At 46.0% G+C, this 19,480-nt stretch overlaps 1 protein-coding gene across 2 annotated transcripts in view; it reads left to right on the top strand.

The window, feature by feature from the left end:
- Positions 1-19,480, top strand: part of SSH1 (slingshot protein phosphatase 1) — a 67,362-nt gene that overhangs the window by 12,086 nt on the left and 35,796 nt on the right. Inside the window, exons 1-2 of one of the 2 annotated variants that reach the window (XM_017541377.2) lie at positions 12,528-13,106; positions 17,287-17,390. In XM_017541377.2, the coding sequence (XP_017396866.1) occupies positions 12,799-13,106; positions 17,287-17,390 (412 nt within the window). In that variant the 5' untranslated portion in view covers positions 12,528-12,798. Of the gene's footprint in view, positions 1-12,527; positions 13,107-17,286; positions 17,391-19,480 lie in introns of those variants that run through there. The other variant, XM_017541372.2, reaches the window with a different exon arrangement.

Raw genomic sequence — 19,480 nt, 5'->3', positions numbered from 1 at the left:
TGCCACCATGCCTGGCTAATTTTTTTTTGTATTTTTAGTAGAGACAGGGTTTTACTGTGTTGGCCAGGATGGTCTCGATCTCTTGACCTTGTGATCCGCCCGCATCGGCCTCCGAAAGATATATTTTTTAAATTTGAAAACTCATTCTAGAATGGGAACAAATGAGGACAGAGACGTGAAGAGTTAATTCTGTCAGAACTTAATTAAACTTTTCATTAAGGTTAACTTAAAATGAATTTTGCTCAGAGCCTAGTAGGTTTCATTAAACTTTTGAAATACCAGTACTTAGACTTCAAAAGAACGCCCTGGGGCCCTGGCCTCCTTCCTGTGCACTTAGCACATTGCAGGAGCATGCGCGCATGTGTGTGCACACCAGGAATGTGCATGCAAGCTCAGCTCACAGGTGGCAGTGGTACCAGCAGTCACCTTCATGATGAATGGGGCGAAACTGTGAGATGGAGTCAGAAAACCTAGGGTCCGTCTTGAGCTGTGTCATCTGCTGTGCAAGCTAAGGCACGCCTCTTCACTTCTCTGGGTCTCTGTCTCCTGCTGTGTAAAGTGAAAAGACAAGATTAGATCATGGCCTCCAAATTTAAGAATGAGAGTCCTCAGACCCACCAGTCTAGATCTGCGTTTATGTTGTGCTGCTCATCATTTGCTGTGGATTCGTAACTGACCATCACAAGTTTTATTCCCATGGTGAGAGCAAGGTCACGCGCTTATGGGGGTCTAGCTGGATCATGGCTGTGGTCTGACCCTGCAATGGAGAAAACCAGAGGCTACCAAGAGGAAGTGACCCTCAGCTGGGACCCAGCTCCTCCCCCACAGAGCTTAACCCTCAGGAGCAGAGCCACACACAAAGCAGCCTCCCTTTAGAAAGAAAGGACTCACATCTTTAGAACTCATCTTTGGCATTCGTTGTTCTGTGGTCAGATCTCTGGATTTAGACAGCTTATTAGAAAATTCCTGAGACAAGGAGGACATCCAGATGGGTCGTGCTGTTTCAGGAAGACTGAAAATGAGAAACCAGGATTAATCAAAATTAATCAAAATAGGATTAATCAAAATCCAGAGGAGCCATTTTCTTCTTTTTTTTTTTTTGAGACAGAGTCTTGCTCTGTCGCTGAGGCTGGAGTACAGTGGCACGATCTCCATTCACTGCAACCTCTGCCTTCTGGGTTCAAGTAATTCTCCTGCCTCAGCCTCCTGAGTAGCTAGGATTGTGGGTGTGCACCACCACACCCAGATAATTTTTTGTATATTTAGTAGAGACAGGGTTTCACCATGTCGTCCAGTCTGGTCTTAAACTCCTGACCTCAAGCAATCCACCCACCTTGGCCTCCCAAAGTGCTGAGGTTACAGGTGTGAGCCACCGTGCCCAGCCCCTGAGAGGAGCCATTTTCAAAGCAAACTGAGCGATTGGGCTGGAGGGTGCAGAGGCTCCCACTTTGGGGGTGCAGTCAGTGTCAGGATGCAGGGTGATGTGCTGATGAGGAAATCACGTGGGCCAGCTCCGCAGCATGGGAGCAGAATTGCAGTGAGATACGATAGACTGCCACATAAATGACAGAGGTCATGCAGGGAGACTCTGTGTGTGGCCAGAGCCAGGTCTCTGGATGGGGCACCGGCCTTGCCACTTAGCTCACTCACCTGCGTGTCTGACCCTGGGCCCGCCACCTGCCTTTCGCTTCTCAGGGCCCTCCTGAAGCTTCCAGAGGGTCTTGTCCTGTGGGCGGTGGCTGGCCCTGGCCTATACCTGGTAACCGTCATTTTCAGTGCCAGCCCTTCCTGCTGCACTTCTTCCCCTCCAAAGACCAAGGCTGACCAAGTGGCACCTGAGAGGAAAAACAACCCAGCCTTGACCTGCTTTCCCGCAAGCTCCTCTGAAACCTGCGCCAGGCCTTTATCTGGGAAACATCATTCTTGAGTGCCTTTACTCTTACAGATTTTTTTTTCTTTCTTTTCTTGAATGGTTACTTTTGAAGCTATTTTTAAAAAGGCTTTGTTTCAGAGAAAGCTGTCCAGAGGCCTCGTGTTAGGAAATGCCTGGTCTCTCTCTGTGCCCGCAGAAGTCACTCCCGGCCCAGGCCTGGCGCGCACTTGCCAAGAGTCCTCGAGGCATGTTTCCCCAAATTTGGGCCCAGTCAGAATTCCCACAGGAAGGCGCCCTCAGTGTGGTCTGGAAAGAGCCAGGCTGGCTGCAGCATCTGGAAATCACTTGTCACTTCCCAGCTGCCCAGCCTCACCCGTACCACGCTGCGTCAGTTGCAAGTAGGAGTCTAGGAGTGGCTCTTTAGGTCTGGAGTCAAGGCCACGAGAAGCCTCCCTAAGGAACGTAATGGCCAGGCTCCACCATGAGAGGTGGAAGGGAGAAGAACCTCTTGTGAAATAACATGGTAATGGTGGTGGTTTTTACTTTGCTTTGGCTTTATCCATTTAGCTGATGTGTATTTAGTGCCTAACTATGGGTTCTTTGCCAAATATCAGGGATTCTGTGTTAAGTAAAGAGAGTCCTTATCCCCCAGGGATAACGTGTATTTTATCTACAGTAGTGGCTTCCAAAAAGGATTTGAAACACCTTACAACATTCAGAGAGAACAATAAAATTTAACATTAGCGAGAAAATTGGGACATGAAGAAAGCAGAAGAAAACAAGATGAAGTAAGGGGAAGGTTTGTTCATGGAATACATAGCATAACATTGGTATGGTTACTAGAATTTGGCCACAGGTATGACTTTGAGCTTCCTAGTAGTCAAAGCAAAGAGAGAAACAAGATTGGTCTCTTGATTCATGGTGTCCTGAAAATACCAGCACGTCAGTTCCTGTGAGGAACCCTTCCTGATAGATACCTGTGGGTGTTCACAAGGAAGCCCAGTGTAATGGATGGACAGTTTGTCTTAACAGGGAGAGCTGATGCTGCATGCCTATCCCACCAATAACCCTGGGTATTTGTGGTCTTAAGAGGTGAGGTCAGCAGTAGCGCTTGGTGCCAGAGCTGCTGGCCGCCCCAGCACTGAGACAGGATGCTGAGTCACATCCTGCAGGGCTGCGGTATCCTGGCTTCAAGTGCCCTTCACAATGGGAGGCCTGCACGGGCAGGTCAGCCCCTGCTGTTCCAAATGTGTGGTCTCCAAGCAGGAAAATGCTAAAATTAGGTCTTCCATGGTCCAGAGCTGTGTGTGTGAGAGGCCCTCAAAACTGGGACACACACAGACCAGAAGGACCTGGGAGGGCAGAGCCCTTCATCCTTCTCTTCTGCTCTGGGAATGAAGCAGGGCTGCTTCTGTTCTGGAAAACACGAAAAGGGAAAACAGTGCTGAGGCAGGGAAGGTCTTGCTTGGTGAGGGTAAAAGTATCCAAGAGATACAAGGGGAGAGTCAGGAAATTTGCCCGTGGCAGTGATCAGTAGAATCATCTGAAGCTTTTACCACCTACTAATAAAGAGAAATTACAGGTAGTGTTTTACCAAAATCTAATTAAGTGGAATTCTAAAAAATAACTTAAAAAAATTTGGCTGGGTGTGGTGGCTCATGCCTGTAATCCCAGCACTTTGGGAGGCCGAGGCGGGGGATCTCTTGAGCCCAGCAGTTCAGTACCAGCCCTGGCAACATAGTGAGACCCTGTCTATACAGAAAATTTAAAAATTAGCCAGGGGTGGCAGTACATACCTATAGTCTCAGCTACTCGGGTGGTTGAGGTGGAAGGATCGCTTGAGCCTGGGAGGTGGAGGCTGTCCTGAGTGAGCCATAATCGTACCTCTGCACTCCAGCCTGGGTGACACAGTGAGACTCTGTCTCAAAAAAAAAAAAAAAATTGTAGCTAGAAAACTTGAAATGCTCCCAACACACAGAAATGATAAATACTCAAGGTCATGGATACCTCAGATCCTCTGACTTGGTCATTGCACATTCTATGCATGTAACAAATACTAATATGTCTTCCATAGATATGTAAAATATTACATGGATAAAAAATTCTCTTTAATTTTGAAGTCATTTCCTCCTTACCTAAGAATCGCAAATACAGTGCAAATAACTTTTTGTTTTAATCATTTGAAAGTAAGTTTTCAACCTGCTACTCCATTACCCTTGGAATATAGGACAGGGCGTTCTCCCACAGAACCACAACCCAACCATCCACGCAGGACACTGACTGTAATGCGTCCCCACTGTCTGGTCCTCTGACCCCATTCAAGAGTCACCATATGTCCCAGCATTGTCCTTTGTAACAAAAGGATCCAGTTCCGGACTGCCCGTTGCATCTAGTTGTCCTGTCTCTTGGCTCTCCTTCAGTCTAGAACATTTGTCAACCTTTCTTTGAGTCTTGTGGCATGGACTGTGTGTGTGTGTGTGTATTGCAAAATCTCTGTTGCTCAGGCTAGAGTGCAGCAGTGATATATCTCAGCTTACTGCAACCTCCGCCTCCTGGGTTCAAGTGATTCTTGTGCCGCACCCTTCTGAGTATCTGGGATTACAGATGTGCGCCACTACGGCTAATTTTTGTATTTTTGGTAGAGACGGTTTTGTCGTGTTAGCTAGGCTGGTCTTGAACTCCTGACCTCAAGTGATCCTCCCACCTTAGCCTCTCAAAATGCTGGGATTACAGGCCTGAGCCACCACATTCGACCATGACCTGGACATGTTTGTGCTCAGGACTGTCAGTTTGCAGTGTCCCTCAGTGTGGGTGTGTCTGATGTGCCTGCGTCATTCCACCCAGGCTGTGAATATTTGGCCAGAACAGCACTCAGGTTATGCTGCGTCCTTGAATCCCATAAGGTGGCACGTGATTTCCTTTTGTCCCACTATGGCGACATTCACTTTGTTCACTAAGGTGGGTTTTAGCAGGCTTTTCTACTGTACAGTTACTCTTTTCCCCTTTATCATTAAGAAGAATTTCTTGGAGAGATACTTTAAAATTATGTTAACATCCTGTGTGCCATCCATGTCCGTTTCAATTAGTTGTATTTTTCTATTTTATTCAGTGGTTTATGATCTGTTACTTATATTGTTAACATCAATGCTCAAATTGTCCTAGCCCTGGGCAGTGGGATGTCATCCAGGCTGGCCTCTGTGTCCCTTTGGCATGTCCACATCATTCTTTAAGTGCTTCCTTGCTTTTTGGCAACAGATGCTCCAGGCTTCATTTTATACTTTCCCTGCCCGCCTCTGGAATTAGTCCTTTATCCCAGGAGCCCTGGTTCCTTAATAGTAGAAAATAAAATTTAGGAGCCAAGCTAGGTCTGCATATTGCTGTTGGGTTGTTGCTAACCACAGGCCTCTCAATGGGCAGAACTAGGGAATGTTTGTGTGTATGCGCATATACACACACACACATGGATCTACATTTATTTCAATATATTGAAACTGAGTTCAAACTGACACCTTCAATTCCAATACAGCACCTCAGGGTTCATTCTAGTTTTGTCTCTTCCATATTGGTGACTCCTGTCATCCCTAGGATGTCAATAAATATTAACATTACTACGTTAATTATATTATATATAAGATATAATATGTATAATAGATAATATAAAAATGTTATTATAAATATTAATATTACCATTAATGTTTAATATTTCAGTCCTTGCCTGTGAGCAGCCTGTCTCCCTTGCAACCCTTCCCTGCACGGATGCCCTTTGCACCCTGCTTGCCAACAGACACCCCAGTTTGGGATCCCACACCCCCTCCCTAACTCAGATGCCTGCCCTGCCCTTCCCAGCTAAATGGTTTTAGGTCTGAAATGTTGGGAAGCGAAGTGGACTTTTTTGACACTGTTTTCTGGAGGTGTCGGTTCAGCTGAAAGCCAGTGCCTGAGAGCAGAGGTTTCAGAGTTATACTCCTGCTTTCCTCTTCCTGCTTCCCGGCTTCTCCGTCTCATGAACTTGGGCAAGTGACTTAACCTCTCTGAGCCTCAGTTGTTTTTTCCTAAGACGGAGTTTTACTCTGTTGCAGTGCTGTGGAGCAATCTTGGCTCACTGCAACCTCCGCCTCCCGGGTACAAGTGATTCTCGTGCCTCAGCCTCCCAAGTAGCTGGGATTAGAGGCACGTGCTACCCCACTCAGCTAATTGAGCCTCAGTTTCCGTATGTATAAAACACTGAGAGATGGCCACTGAGGAGTAAAGGAGTTAACATGCCTGATGTGCTTAGCATGGCACACAATGAAGATGTTATTGGCGTTACAGGTATTGATGCCCACTGTTTTCTGGGTACTGAAAGGGATCCTGGGACAGAGAAACCATAGCCCTAGCTCTCCAGACACTCAAGGTTATGTGGGGAACTTAGCTGCTGTTGTGTTGTTTGAAGCATTCAGTTGCCAGGAAGACATGACCTGACTTCCACGTGGCTTTAACTCATGTGCAGCACTGATGCCGTGAGTCTTTGTCAGTCTTACTCTGTGTGTGGGGAGTGCTCAGTGTGCCCAGGGTACAGAGATTACCAGGGTGAGTTTAAGTGTATCCACCAGCACTTAAACTGAATCTACTGTATGTCAAGCACAGAGGAAGATTTTAAAAGTATGTGTATTCTGGCCCTCACATCCCATTGGAAGTTAAAATATACTGGCAGGAAGATGGCTTCACCACTAGTTAGTAAATAAATGGATCAGGGAACACGATTTGGAAATCGGGAGACTTGGGTTCCTATCACTAAGGATGGTCTTTTCTCAGTATCTGAGGGAGTTGGTTCCAGGACCCCCCATTACCGAGGATAACAAAATCCGTGGATGCTCAAGCACCCGCAGAACCCTCTAATTCCAAGAGTTCAGCATCCCTCAAATACTGTATTTGCTATCTACAGTTGGTTGAATGCACTGATGAGGAACCCGTGGATACAGAGGACCAACTGTATGTGACCTTGAACAAGTGACTTAACCCCTAAGCCTAAGTGTCTTCGCCTGCACAGTGAGAGGAGGTGCTAGAAAATGTTGAAAGGGAGGAGCTATAGCTTGCAGTGGGGGCCACAAGAGAAGGCTTCCTGGAGAATACTGGAAGACAGGCATGATGTGGGGAGGCAGATGGGAGGAAGGAGGCCATGAGCTGAGAACCCAGTAGGCTTTAATGGGACAGTGTTACAGCTGGGGATAGAGCAGAGGATGTGTCAAGTGGAGAATAGGAGAAATAGTGCAAGAGGTAATACAAGGAGGGTTTTTATTTTAAAGTATGTTTTCTAACTACATTCTGAGCCCCTGAGGTCAGGGAATAGCACATGAGTGAAATTTAGGTTAACAACATATAATGGCTAATCGTGGCAACCATAGAGAGCTAGCATAAGAAATTTGGACTGTGATCTATAGATGATGTCACATGGCTGAAGTTCTGGGGCCGCGAAAGAATGTCATGAGAGCAGTGGTTAGGGGCTGTGTGGAGTGGGTGAGAGGCGGTGGCGGGGGGTGGAGGGGGTGTCCTCGTCCTGATTCTTCTCACCAGGCCAAAAGCTTCCAGAGCTCTGCTGTCCTAATCACAGCTGATAGCCTCGTGTGGCTAATTTAACTTACATTTAAGTTAATTAAAATGAAATAAAATGACAAACCCAGTTTCTTCGTCACACTTACTGCATCTTAAATGTTTAGTTGACACATCTGGCCAGTGGCTCCATACTAGACAGCGTGGGTAGAGAACAACACGTGAATGTTCTCAATAGCCCTGGCCTGCCAGGATGTTTGGAGTATGCGGCGCAGAGCTGGGCACACAGTGGGGCTGGGGGGACGTCACCTGGCTCACAGGGGTGAGAAGGGCCAGAACTAGGGTGGTGCCTGAGAGACCTGGAAGGAGGGGCCCCTGACAAAGTTAGGACTCGGTGACTAACGACTGTGGGATGGAGCTGCATACCAAAGACAGAGCTGAGAACCTGGGATCGTTGGGATAATCTCTTCTCGGAATTTTTGAGCTGTCTCAGAAACATTTCCTTCGGGTGCCTGTTATTTCTGGCGCGCTCGGGTGTCTTTGCTGCCATAGCATTTCCCTTCACAGTGCAGCCTTTATACCTTCTGCCCTCTTGAAGGGGGCTTAGATCCTGGTGGAACAGATGCTTGGAGGAAGATGCATTAGCTCTAGCGTCCGTGGGGCCTGAGGGCTCTTGGGGTCATCAGGAAACCATCTTAAGATTTGTTCAGCCAAGCCAAGACACATCACTTGCTGTCTTTATTTAGGGAGAAAAAAAAAATCTTGCTTTTGCGAGCACACTGTTGGGTTCAGCTGCTTGCCGCTACCCGTTGGTTTGAAGGAGAGCCGTGTAACTGGCTCAGAGAACGTGGCTTACTGTCTGAAATACTTTTGGACATTCCTTCTCTCTGAGAGAAGCCTACGCCTTCTAGCCAAACAATACATGTCCCAGCAGCAAAGATATTTGTAATGAGCCCTGCCAACATTTCTTGTCTGTGACCCTTTTCCCTAAGTATAATGCTCTGCAGAGCTGGAATTTTTCTATGCTCAGCAATATGTGTTTAGGGGGGTACAGTTTGGGAGCTCCGGTTGACAGGTGTGTTCCTAGAGTTATTTGTTTTCTTAGGCTCTGAAGAATGATGTTTGAAATGAGGCCCTGCCATGTTGCACTGCAAGGCAAACAGTGAAGAAGAACCAGACCTTGGCCCAGCTCAGGGTCTTTGTGGCCTTTAAACACAAGTTCCAAATGAGGGAAGAACCTGTGGGAAAACCATGGAAAGAATTTCCCATCCCACCTGCCGTCTTCAGCTAATCTCTCTTCAAATAGTGAATCTTCCATCTCCTTTACACCTTTATCAACTTCACTTTGCTAGGCCTGGGTTCTCAATCCGTCCAGTGCCTCACTGAGAGTGGCCGTGAGGTCAGTCTCGATCAGCTTTCCATGCTGCTGCTATTGCTGCTGGTCTGATGTTCCTGCTCTCTGACTTATGGATTCTTCAGGAAGAGTGCCGAACTTTCTCAGCCCCATTCTGCCTCTTTTTAGCCAAATGACCACAGACAAGTCATTTATCTTCTCCCAGTCTTGGCTGTTTATTTTCCTTTCTTCCTTTTTTCGTTTTTTGAGACATCTTCCTCTGTCGCCAAGACTGGAGTGCAGTAGTGCCATCTCAACTCACTGCAACCTCTGTCTCCTGGGCTCAAGTGGTCCTCCCACCTCAGCCTCCCAAATAGCTGGGACTGCATGTGCACACCACCACACCCAGTTCATTTTTGTATTTTTTGTAGAGACAGGGTTTTGCCATGTTGCCCAGGGTGGGGTTGTTTCATCAGAGGAATGGGATTGTAAAAATTAAGTTGAAAAATGTAGGGACAAACTCTCTGTAAACTAGAAAATATCATTTAGATTGAAGTTATTATTTACTTACTTAAAACAATATACACTGATTGTATTAGTATACCAGACATTGAGGTGCTGAGAATTGGTAATGTTGACAGTGCGATGGCTCAACCATAAGGATGAGGTTTGTTTCTTAGCTTTGGACATTCTGAAACTTGAATTTATGAGTTCACTCAGGGATGACCAAGTTCTGAGGAACCAATTACGCTAACCAAACTTAAAAGGAACTGACATATAAAGCAGGCGTCTCATGCCTGCCATCTCCGCACTTTGGGAGGCCAAGGCGGGACAATCGCTTGAGCCCAGGAGTTGGAGACCAGCCTGGGCAACATAGCGAGACCCCGTGTCTGTTCTAGACAACAAAGGTCTGATCTGTTTTTGCTATCGCTGTCATCATTTCATATTGTCATGATGCAGTGTCTCCTTCAGAGGACAAGAAGAACATTTGAGTCTCTTAAAGTGTGTAGTAGAAGACTAGTGTCTGTTTTACTGCTTCCAAAGAGAGTATTCTTTTGTTTTTGACTCTAGCATGACCTCCCTTCATTGCACCTAAATCACGTCACCCACCTTCTGAGAGCACCATGCCTTTTTATTGGTGTTATCTATTACCAGCAGGAAACATTGATGTGTACCTATGTGAGAGGTATCTTTATGAAGCCCATGGAGAAACCTGTTTTCTCTGTGTCTTCTGATGTTATTTATTGGTTTGTTTATTTTTGAGACAGATTCTCACTGTGTCACCCAGGCTGGAATGCAGTGGGGACTCCAGGATCACAATCACTGTTCACTGCAGACTCGACTTCCGGGGTTCAAGTGATTCTCATGCCTCAGCCTCCGGAGTGGCTCAGATTACAGGCGTGCACCACCATGCCCGGCTGGTTTTTGTATTTTTAGTAGAGACTAGCTTTCATCATGTTGCCCAGGCTGGTCTTCATCTACCCACCTCAGCCTCCCAAAGTGCCGGGATTACAGATGTGAGCCACCATGCCTGGCCATGATGTTATTTGATTCTGAGGTTTTAAAAACTTGCTGTGCATCAGAAGCACCCCCTGGAACTTTTTGGAGACAAGGTCTGTCTCACAGACTAGAGTGCAGTGGTGTGGTCGCAGTTCACTATAGCCTTGACCTTACCGGGCTCCGGGGATTCTCCGGTCTCAGCCTCTTGAGCAGCTGGGACTACAGGCATACATCACCATGCCTGGCTAATTTTATTTTTATTTTTTCTAGAGATGAGATCTTGTTATGTTGCCCAGGTTAATTGAACTCCATAGCTCAAGTTATCTTCCCACTTCGACCTCCTAAAGTGCTGTGATTACAGACCATACTCAGCTCCCTGGAACTTTTAAAAAGTGGAGGTCCAGGGCTCATCATAGACCTTCCAAATTAGACTCTGCTGAGGCTGGACCTGGGCATTGAATGTGCTTTAGAAGTTTGATAGGTTGTTTCAATGTATGACCAGAGTTGGAATTCAGGGGCATTTGGATGATACTGTATACTGTGATGTTTCTATACCTACTATTTTTGTTCTTCAAGAAATGTTGTTTCTGTGTAGCAGAGCAGACACCCAGATCACCAGCACATACACCCATTCCTTAAAGAGAGTGGCTATCTTTGCCCTTATCAGTGCTTGCGCTGGCTTGGCTTAGCCTGGTGCTCCACACCCTGCAAATGTTTGGCTGTTTGGATGAATGAACAGAACCCTGTAAGAGAATGTCAGAACATATATGGTAGAATGTAAATTGGAACCCAGAAATATTAATTCCCAGACCATTATTTTTACTTTCTTTTCTCCCAAGGCAGTGTCTCGCCCTCTTGCCCAGGCTAGAGTGCAGTGGCATGACCTTGGCTCACTGCAGCCTCTGCCTCCTGGGTTCAAGCTATTCTCTGGCTCAGCCTCCTGAGTAGCAGGGATTACAGGCATGCACCACCATACCTGGCTAATTTTTATATTTTTAGTAGAGACAGGGTTTTGCCATGTTCACCATGCTGGTCTTGAACTCCTGACCTCAAGTGATCTGCCCACCTCAGCCTCCCAGAGTGCTGGGATTACAGGAATGAGCCACCATGCCCAGCCAGTTTTTACTTTTCTTAAACCTTGAAGTGCACCACTCACCATGGGAGTTGTCCATGCTATCACTGGAGACTCTGTTTTAGAATCATTGACGGGCTTCCTTCATTTGTCATGGAGAAAATACCTCACCCTGCAGAACTGCCAGAATTTGATGACATAGCACAAGTAAGTACCTCGTACAGCCTTGCCACTTGGGCGATGCTCGGTAAACAATATTCCTGTTGATGAGAAACCTGCCTTGAAAGCAACTTCTTGGTCAGCGTGGCTGTGCTGCTTACAGAACTCCTGAGCCTCTCCATGTGGTGAAGAAGGACCAAAGGTTGTGTCCTGTCCCTCCAACTGTGACAGCAGTGGGTAGGGTAAGGCCGTGGGTCCCCCGCCCTCCTGATTTCTGCTTGGGCAGGCAGAAGAACCCTGGCACATCTTCCTGGAGTTTTGTTTCCTTGAATGGTTCCTTCCGTCTTTCCCACGCATGACGCATTCACACGTTGGGAAGACAGTATGAAGATGTGATCCACATTCTGACTCCTCAGCGCTTTAGTGACTTTGCCATTAGGCCCCGGGGCAGGTATGAGCGGAGGTGACAGTGGCATAATGGCTCTGATTTTCACCCTGGATGAGTAGAACGGCATTCCAGGGGTGAAGCTGGTGGGCGTGGGGCAGATAGATGTGAGTCCAGCTCCCTTTTGTAGAGATACGAGCTCCTGGGCAAGCTGTAAAATCAGAATCACTGTAATGTGTGTTTCACTTAATCCTTAGGGAGGATCACTTGGTCATTTGCGAGCTGAGGGAAGAGAAGCCCCTATTCAATGCCGCTTCCTTCAGGAACTGTTTCAGAAGTCACCAGTTAAATGCTGCCTCCCCTCTCTTGTAAACCCTAGCTGAGCCCCTTTTTTTAGGGTACATACTCCATTCTCTCCTGCATCGTGGTTACTCACATCCTGAATTTATTTCTCTTGCTGAAAGAAGCACTAAAAACCCAGCTTTTGGCTGGCTTGTGCCCAGAGGGTTTGGGATCACGCCTCCACCCTTTAGGACCTTTGCAGCCTGACTTGCCGTAGGCACCGTGTGCATCCCAGAGCTCCTCATCAATGTGCATGTGGTCCCCTCTACCTGGCATGTCCCCTCAGGTAGCTGTTAGTGCCACTGAGAATTTTTAGAATATAACAGTGTTTTTAGCACGCAGAATAACTGTGGCAGCTGCCCACGTCACCATCACTGTTGGGTGAATGGATGCTGATTTGAAAGAAAGAGTCATCCTTCAGAACGTTGATTTGAATCGGAAGGGGATCTTGTTGCTTGGGGTTGGTTCCTTGGGGGCAGCTGTTTGCCCTCACAATGCCGAACGCACACCCTGGCGCTTGTTTCTCGAGCCTACAGAAAAGCCCGTAGGAGTGCAGTGATTAGAGGAACCTCAGTTGTTTTGCTGAATGGCCCTCTTTCATCAGGATGTGCTGGGACAAGGGCCTTTTTCAGCCAAAATATCAGAGGAAGACAAGAGTTCCACAAGAGCCATTTGCTCTTCGGGTGGGACTCCGAGGAGGAGTCGGCTCCCCAGCACTCGTGGAAGCGCTCGGCAGCCTCCCGGCCTTTCCTGATCTCCGTAGGGAGCAGATGGCCAGAGCTCCAAGGGCAGTTGTAGGAGGCGTTAGAGATATGAGCACTGCAGCCACGAACCTCTTTTATTTTACCGACTTCTGCATTTTCCTTCGGCCAACCCGCTACTTCTGCTGTCCAGAGGTTTCCAGATCAAATTAGTACGTATGACCACCTTGATTTCTGTTCTCCTGCCATGGCTTGGTCTCTGGATGACACTGGCTGTTTATATTCTGGGGCTTAGGGTTTTTTGAGGAGCATTGATTGAGGTTTTTGTCTGTCTTCAGTGCTTTGGAGAAACTTTAATCTTAGAAAGCTTTCCGAGTGGCAGTAGTCAGTATCCGAGAACAGATCTGTGTGGTAGAGATAAAAGCATTGCGGGTGGCGGGTAGAGAGGGCAGGGACTGTTTTTATTCCTTATGAAGAATTTTCTTACAGCAGTGGAGGAAGACATTTCCGTTGTGTCTGCCTGTGTCTGACCTTCTGTAACTTCAGTCACTCCTTTTAGGACACACAGATCTTTTGTGAGAAGGCTGATGTCTGCATGGCTGGGATGGATGGCTTGTGGCTTTGGGCTTCCTGGTCCCGGGCACCTAGTAAAGTGAGTGTGCCATCACCATTGTGGATTTCTTCACGGACTTCCCCAGTGGGGCACTTTGAGGGTCTGATGAATCGGGAGCCTGTGTCTCTCGGTGTCAGAAGCCGTGGCCGTCAGAAACAGCATGCAGATCAGCCACGCAGAGGGCACGTGAGGCTCTGGGCCCGGAGTGAGCTCAGAAGAGAAGCCGGGAAGCCAGGTCACAGAGACTTGAATCTTGTTTTCATAAATCCTGTGACTGACCATGCTCTGCGGCCTCCCACCCCACCCCCTGAGAGTCGTGTTGTGCAGTTTCCTCTGGCTGTGTCCCTTACTGTATTTGCAGGACACAGGGTGATCTCAACAGCCTCAAGATAATGCGCTGCTTCTCGGGCTTCCCTGCAGTTTCCAGTCTTGCTTTTTACAGTAAACGCCTGTTACTGATTGTTGTGGGGGAACAGAGGCAGAGTGTTCCAGGGCCCCGATCAATCCTGACCCCCGACTTCATGCGTAGAGCGGGAGGCCCTGATTCTTATCAGTGTAGGAACACGGAGGAGGAACAGCCAGCCCTGTCAGTGGTCACAGGGTGAAACCAACCTAGTCTTTTGCATTGTTCATTTTTTTTTTTTTTCCAAAGGAAATGTAAGGGAAACCAAGGGGAATTTTTGCCCATGGTTTCCAAGGCAAAGGTCATCGTTAATGGTTGGCTCTTTCCAGAGTGCTTGGATTTCTGGTCAGTATGAATTTTTTTTTTTTTTTTAATCTCATGAACAAAAGCAGTTGATGTCTCAAAAGGATCTCCCCATCTGCTTTGATGAACTAATGGCTGTTTTAGGTTTCATGAGTTTGGAGCCTCTTACGTAGCTCTTTCACATTGTGATGAGAATAAATAGTAAGTGATCTGTGTCTAAGAACAGTTCTGAAAACATAACTTGGCTGCAAAATTCTGAGGAAGGAGAAAGGGACAAGCTGTATGGATGGAAAGGGTTAGGTGATTCTGCAGCCTGTGAAATGAGACCGCCTGGGTCTTACATCGGCCAGATGGATGCTAAAGAGCTTTTGCTTCCTGTGAGTGAGGATGAGACAGCAAAGAAAGGCGCTTCTCATTTCTTTCATTATTTATAATCCTGGGCTCCTCAACACTTGAACCTTGCAGTAGAAATATGCGACTGTGAAAGGGAGGAAAAGATGACTCGGCCGTGCGTCTGCAATAGCAGGTGAAATGCTGTCACGTGTCAAGTGTTGGTATTACAAGGCATAGAAAACCGATTGTCTGGAATTCAAAGGACTGAACAAGAGAAGCAGAACGAAGTCTTCTTATTTAATATTTGAGCAGTCACTATTTTTAGCATGAGCGTTTAACCAGAAAAACTAACAGATTTTATTGTGGACTTAATATCGTAGAACATAACAGTTTTCCTGATTTCAGGAGCTGTTGATTGGAAATGCTAGTTTACGTGGCGTTTTCTTGGCACCTGGTGTCATACTTTAGGTTTTGCTGAGTTTGTTATTCCAGAATACAAATATTTAACTATGAATATCTGATGTCTGGGGCAAAGGTGATTGTAGAAAACATCCTTTCTTTCTGTCAGGAATTGATTTGCATAATTTCAAGGTTCTCTTTAATTAGAAGACTGCTTTTTCATAGGGATTTTTCCCATCACATCATGTATATATTAATTGGTTGTTCAAGAGAGATATTTTTATAGTTGCCTACAGTTTGAACTGTGACCTTGTTTCACAAAATCATTGAGAGTAGTATGTTCCTTTCTAAATTATAAAGTGTAGTATGTGTTCTATATTATTGTTTTTATATTATTTTGAGAATCAAACAAAAATAGATGTTTTAAAAAGTTAATATATGCTTAATATAGAACATTTGGAAAATACTAAATAGAAGATAATCTATTCCCTCTCCTCCCCAACTCCCTGCAAAGCTGTTGTTAATTTTGGTGTATTTTGCCCGGGTGTGGTGGCTCATGCCTGTAATCCCAGCACTTTAGGAGGTCTAGGCAGGCGGATCACTTGAGGTCAGGAGTTTGAGACCAGCCTGGCCAACATAGTGAAACCCCATATTTCCAAAAAATAAAAAATTAGCCAGGTATGGTGGTATGTGCCTGTAGTCCCAGCTACTCGGGAGGCTGAGGCAGGAGAATTGCTTGAACCTGGGAGGCAGAGGTTGCAGTGAGCTGAGATTGCAACACTGCACCAACCTGGGTGACAGAGTGAGACTTGGTCCCCACCCCCCAAAAAATTGGTGTATTTTAGGCATAATTTTGAGAGTTAATGGTATTTTTGAACAATTGATAGTAATTCATAGCTGAGGCATTCTTTTTTTAATGTCTTAATTTCTGCAAAAGCTAAACTTGATAGCCAAGTCATGATGTACAACGGGTTCTTACAGTGTTGCCCAGGCTGATCTCGGACCCCTCGACTTAAATGATCTTCCCACCTCAGCCTCCCAAATACAAATTTTTTAATTGTAATTTTTAAATTTGTAGGTTAGATATAAATGTTATTGTTAGCTAAAATAACAAAGGCCAAAAAGATCCATTCTGCTGAGAAATTCGTTGGGTCAACTTGAGGTTTTCTGCAAGAATAGTGGGAAGGGCAACCTTGACTAAGTTAAATCACAGGCCAGTAGCCACCTACTTCTTTTCTTTTCTTTTCTTTTTTTTGAGACAGGGTCTTGCTCTGTCACCCAGGCTGAAGTGCAGTGGCGTGATCTTGGCTTACTGCAACCTCCGCCTCTCAGGTTCAAGCGATTCTTGTGCCTCAGCTTTCCAAGTAGCTGGGGCTACAGGCGCCACTACACCTGGCTAATTTTTGTGTTTTTAGTAGAGATGGGGTTTTATCATGTTGGCCAGGCTGGTCTCCTGACCTGAAGTGTTTCGCCTACCTCAGCATCCCAAAGTGTTGCGATTACAGGCTTGAGCCACCCCGCTGTCTTTACTTTTCTTAAAATGCAAACATCTAATGAAAGTATAATTTCATCTTGCAGTCCATCAAGGGAAGTCACCAAGAAACAATGGAGTTGTTAAAAGCCAGGGAGTTAGAAGTAGAGATCAACAGCAAGAGCATGAGAATTCATAAGGTAGCCCACCCTCTCCTAATCAGAGAGTTGTTCTCTAAAAAAATGCCATGGCCGGGCGTGGTGGCTCGAGCCTGTAATCCTGGCACTCAGGGAGGCTGAAGCAGGTGGATCACATGAGGTCAGGAGTTTGAGACCAGCCTGGCCAACATGGTGAAACCACATCTCTACTAATAATACAAGAATTAGCTAGGCATGGTGGCACATACCTGTAATCCCAGCTGCTGGGGAGGCTGAGACATGAGAATCGCTTGAACCCAGGAGGCAGAGGTTGCAGTGAGTCGAGATCACACCACTGCCCTCCATCCTAGATGACAGAGTGAAACTGTATCTTAAAAAAAAAGAAGAAGAAGAAGAAGAAAATGTTATATTATGGTGAGATCCCTGTCCAGTATTCTGCAGAAAGGGGCCCTTGCCCCTGGGAGAGCCTACATAGAACTTTGGGTGTTGTCACAGAAGCATTACTTTGTCACAAAAATTCTCCAGTAGCAAGCTTTTAGCAAAGGCAAGGTTTGGGAAGAGAACTGTATGGAATTATTATAAAAGCAGTTTCATCCTGTTTGCATTTTACATGCCATTTGTCCACGCAAAAGCTTTTTCTCCTGCAGTAAGTCTTTGCTCGTTTTCCTCTCTGAATTCCAGTCTAACTGTGCTCTGGTCTTATCCTTCCCAGCTTAAGCGAGAGCTTTTTCATGGTGAAAGGCGCGGCCCTCTTCTTACAACAGGGAAGCAGCCCTCAAGGCCAGCGGAGTCTTCAACACCCCCACAAGCATGCAGGTGAGGGCTCTCAGTTGATACTTTTAAATTGGAGCTTCTTTTCTGGACAGCAGAGGAAACTTCCATTGTTGATGATATTGCTGAGTTTGAAGGCCTTAGAAATGGTGGAGAACACAGGTTTCCATTGACCAGTGCAGGCAGAAGCTCAGATGCTCTTTCTTGAGCAGGCCATCCCTGTTTTCCAACCTTTTAAGTCATGTCTGTTTGTGTCAGGAGTAAGGCAGTCAGCAGCAACCAGCTGAGATGCAAAGATTTCCTCTCTGTAGTTTATCAGTTAACTGCAAGCTGTAAGTTACAGTCTGACTTTTTAACAAATGCACCAAAATGAATTATAGCCAGATGTTGTCCACTTGAAAATAACCGTCTGGAGTACTGTATACCTAGTCTTGGGATGGATTTCTCCAAGCATTTGGAAAACACTCATTTGGAGAATTTCTTGAAGGGCCTTTGGCTCCAACTCTGAGATAGATGCTATTGTGGGAAGTCTTAATTCTATCATAGTTTGTTTTTAGGAAGTGGATAGAAGTAATAGAGTGAGGATCAAACTGAGTCTAAATAAGAAATGCCTACTACGTAATAAGACTGGTTTTAGGAGACTTGACTCAAAACTGAAGGCAATTTGAAAAGAATTCAAAAAATGCTTATATGGCCCTGCATGGTGGCTCACATCTGTAATCCCAGTGCTTTGGGAGGTTTCCTTGAGCCCAGGAGTTTGAGGCTGCAATGAGCTAGTATCATGCCACTACACTCCAATCTGAGTGACAGAGAGACTCTGTTTCTTTTTCTTTTTTTTCTTTTTTCTTTTTTGAGACAGAGTCTTGCTCTGTCGCCAGGCTAGAGTGCAGTGGCACAATCTTGGCTCACCACAGCCTCCACCCGCCCCCCAGGTTTAAGCGATTCTCCTGCCTCAGCCTCCTGAGTAGCTGGGACTACAGGCACTCACCACATCACCCGGCTAATTTTTGTATTTTAGAGGAGATGGGATTTCACCATGTTGGTCAGGATGGTGTCAATCTCTTGACCTCGTGATCCGCCTGCCTTGGCCTCCCAAAGTGTTGGGATTACAGGCATATGCCACCGTGCCCGACCACAGACTCTGTTTCTTAAAAACAGTAACAACAAAAAACACTTGTGGCCAGGCACAGTGGCTCTTGCCTGTAATTCTAGCACTTTGGGAGGCCAAGGTGGGCAGATTGCTTGAGCCTGGGAGTTCCAGACCAGCCTGAACAATACAGTGAAACTCTATCTCTGCAAAAAAATACAAAAATTAGCTGGGCATGCTGGCACATGCCTGTAATCCCAAAAAGATGGGGGCTCTGAGGTGGGAAAATTGCTTGAGCCCAGGAGGTGAAGGCCGCAGTGAGCCATGATTGTGCCTGGATGACAAAGCAAGACCCTATCTCAAAAAAAACAGAAAGAAAAAAAAATGCACACAAGTGAATCTTTGTCGTAGGTGGACAGCATCTCAGGGCATTTCTTGGAGAGGCAGAGCATAATTGAATGTCTGTGAGCTGGGAAGGCCTCTACCTTTCAGAACAGCAGCAGGTAAAACCAACCAGCCACTGTGGCCAGTTTTCTTGTTACCTATGATCATTTTGTTTGTTTAACCTCAAGTCATTCAGCTTCGTTTTAGATCTGAGTGCTCAGGTTAGAAGTCCACGCCATATAATGTGTAGCAAACACCAAGGCTCAGTCGGTATTTTCACAAACTGATATATGATAATCAATATTTAGGTCCGTTTCAAGCGAAGAAAATAACTGTCCTGTACAAGGAGGCAGTGTGGTTTGTGGAAATAGTATTTGTTTTGAAGCCAGGCAGGCCTGTCCTCTGATCCTAGTTCAACTTATTGAGCCATCAAAAGTCAACTTTTAAGCCCCAGTTTCCTAGTCTTTACAATGGGCATCAAATACTGGTACCTCAGACAATATGGAAATTTAGAGTTATGTGTGTAACATACCTACTTCCTAGTAGGTGCTATATCTGTGCGTGTGTGTGTGTGTGTGTGTATGTATATATGTGGGTAACTATCATTATTACTATAATGACTTCTAGTAAAATATAGCTATAATTCATACCATTCTTTTTTTTT

This window comes from Cebus imitator, unplaced genomic scaffold (genome assembly GCF_001604975.1).
Source record: "Cebus imitator isolate Cc_AM_T3 unplaced genomic scaffold, Cebus_imitator-1.0 Scaffold8, whole genome shotgun sequence".
NCBI classification, from domain to species: Eukaryota; Metazoa; Chordata; class Mammalia; order Primates; family Cebidae; genus Cebus; species Cebus imitator.
The sequence above is the reverse complement of the archived record's forward strand: the minus strand, read 5'-3'. Positions and strand labels throughout refer to the sequence as shown.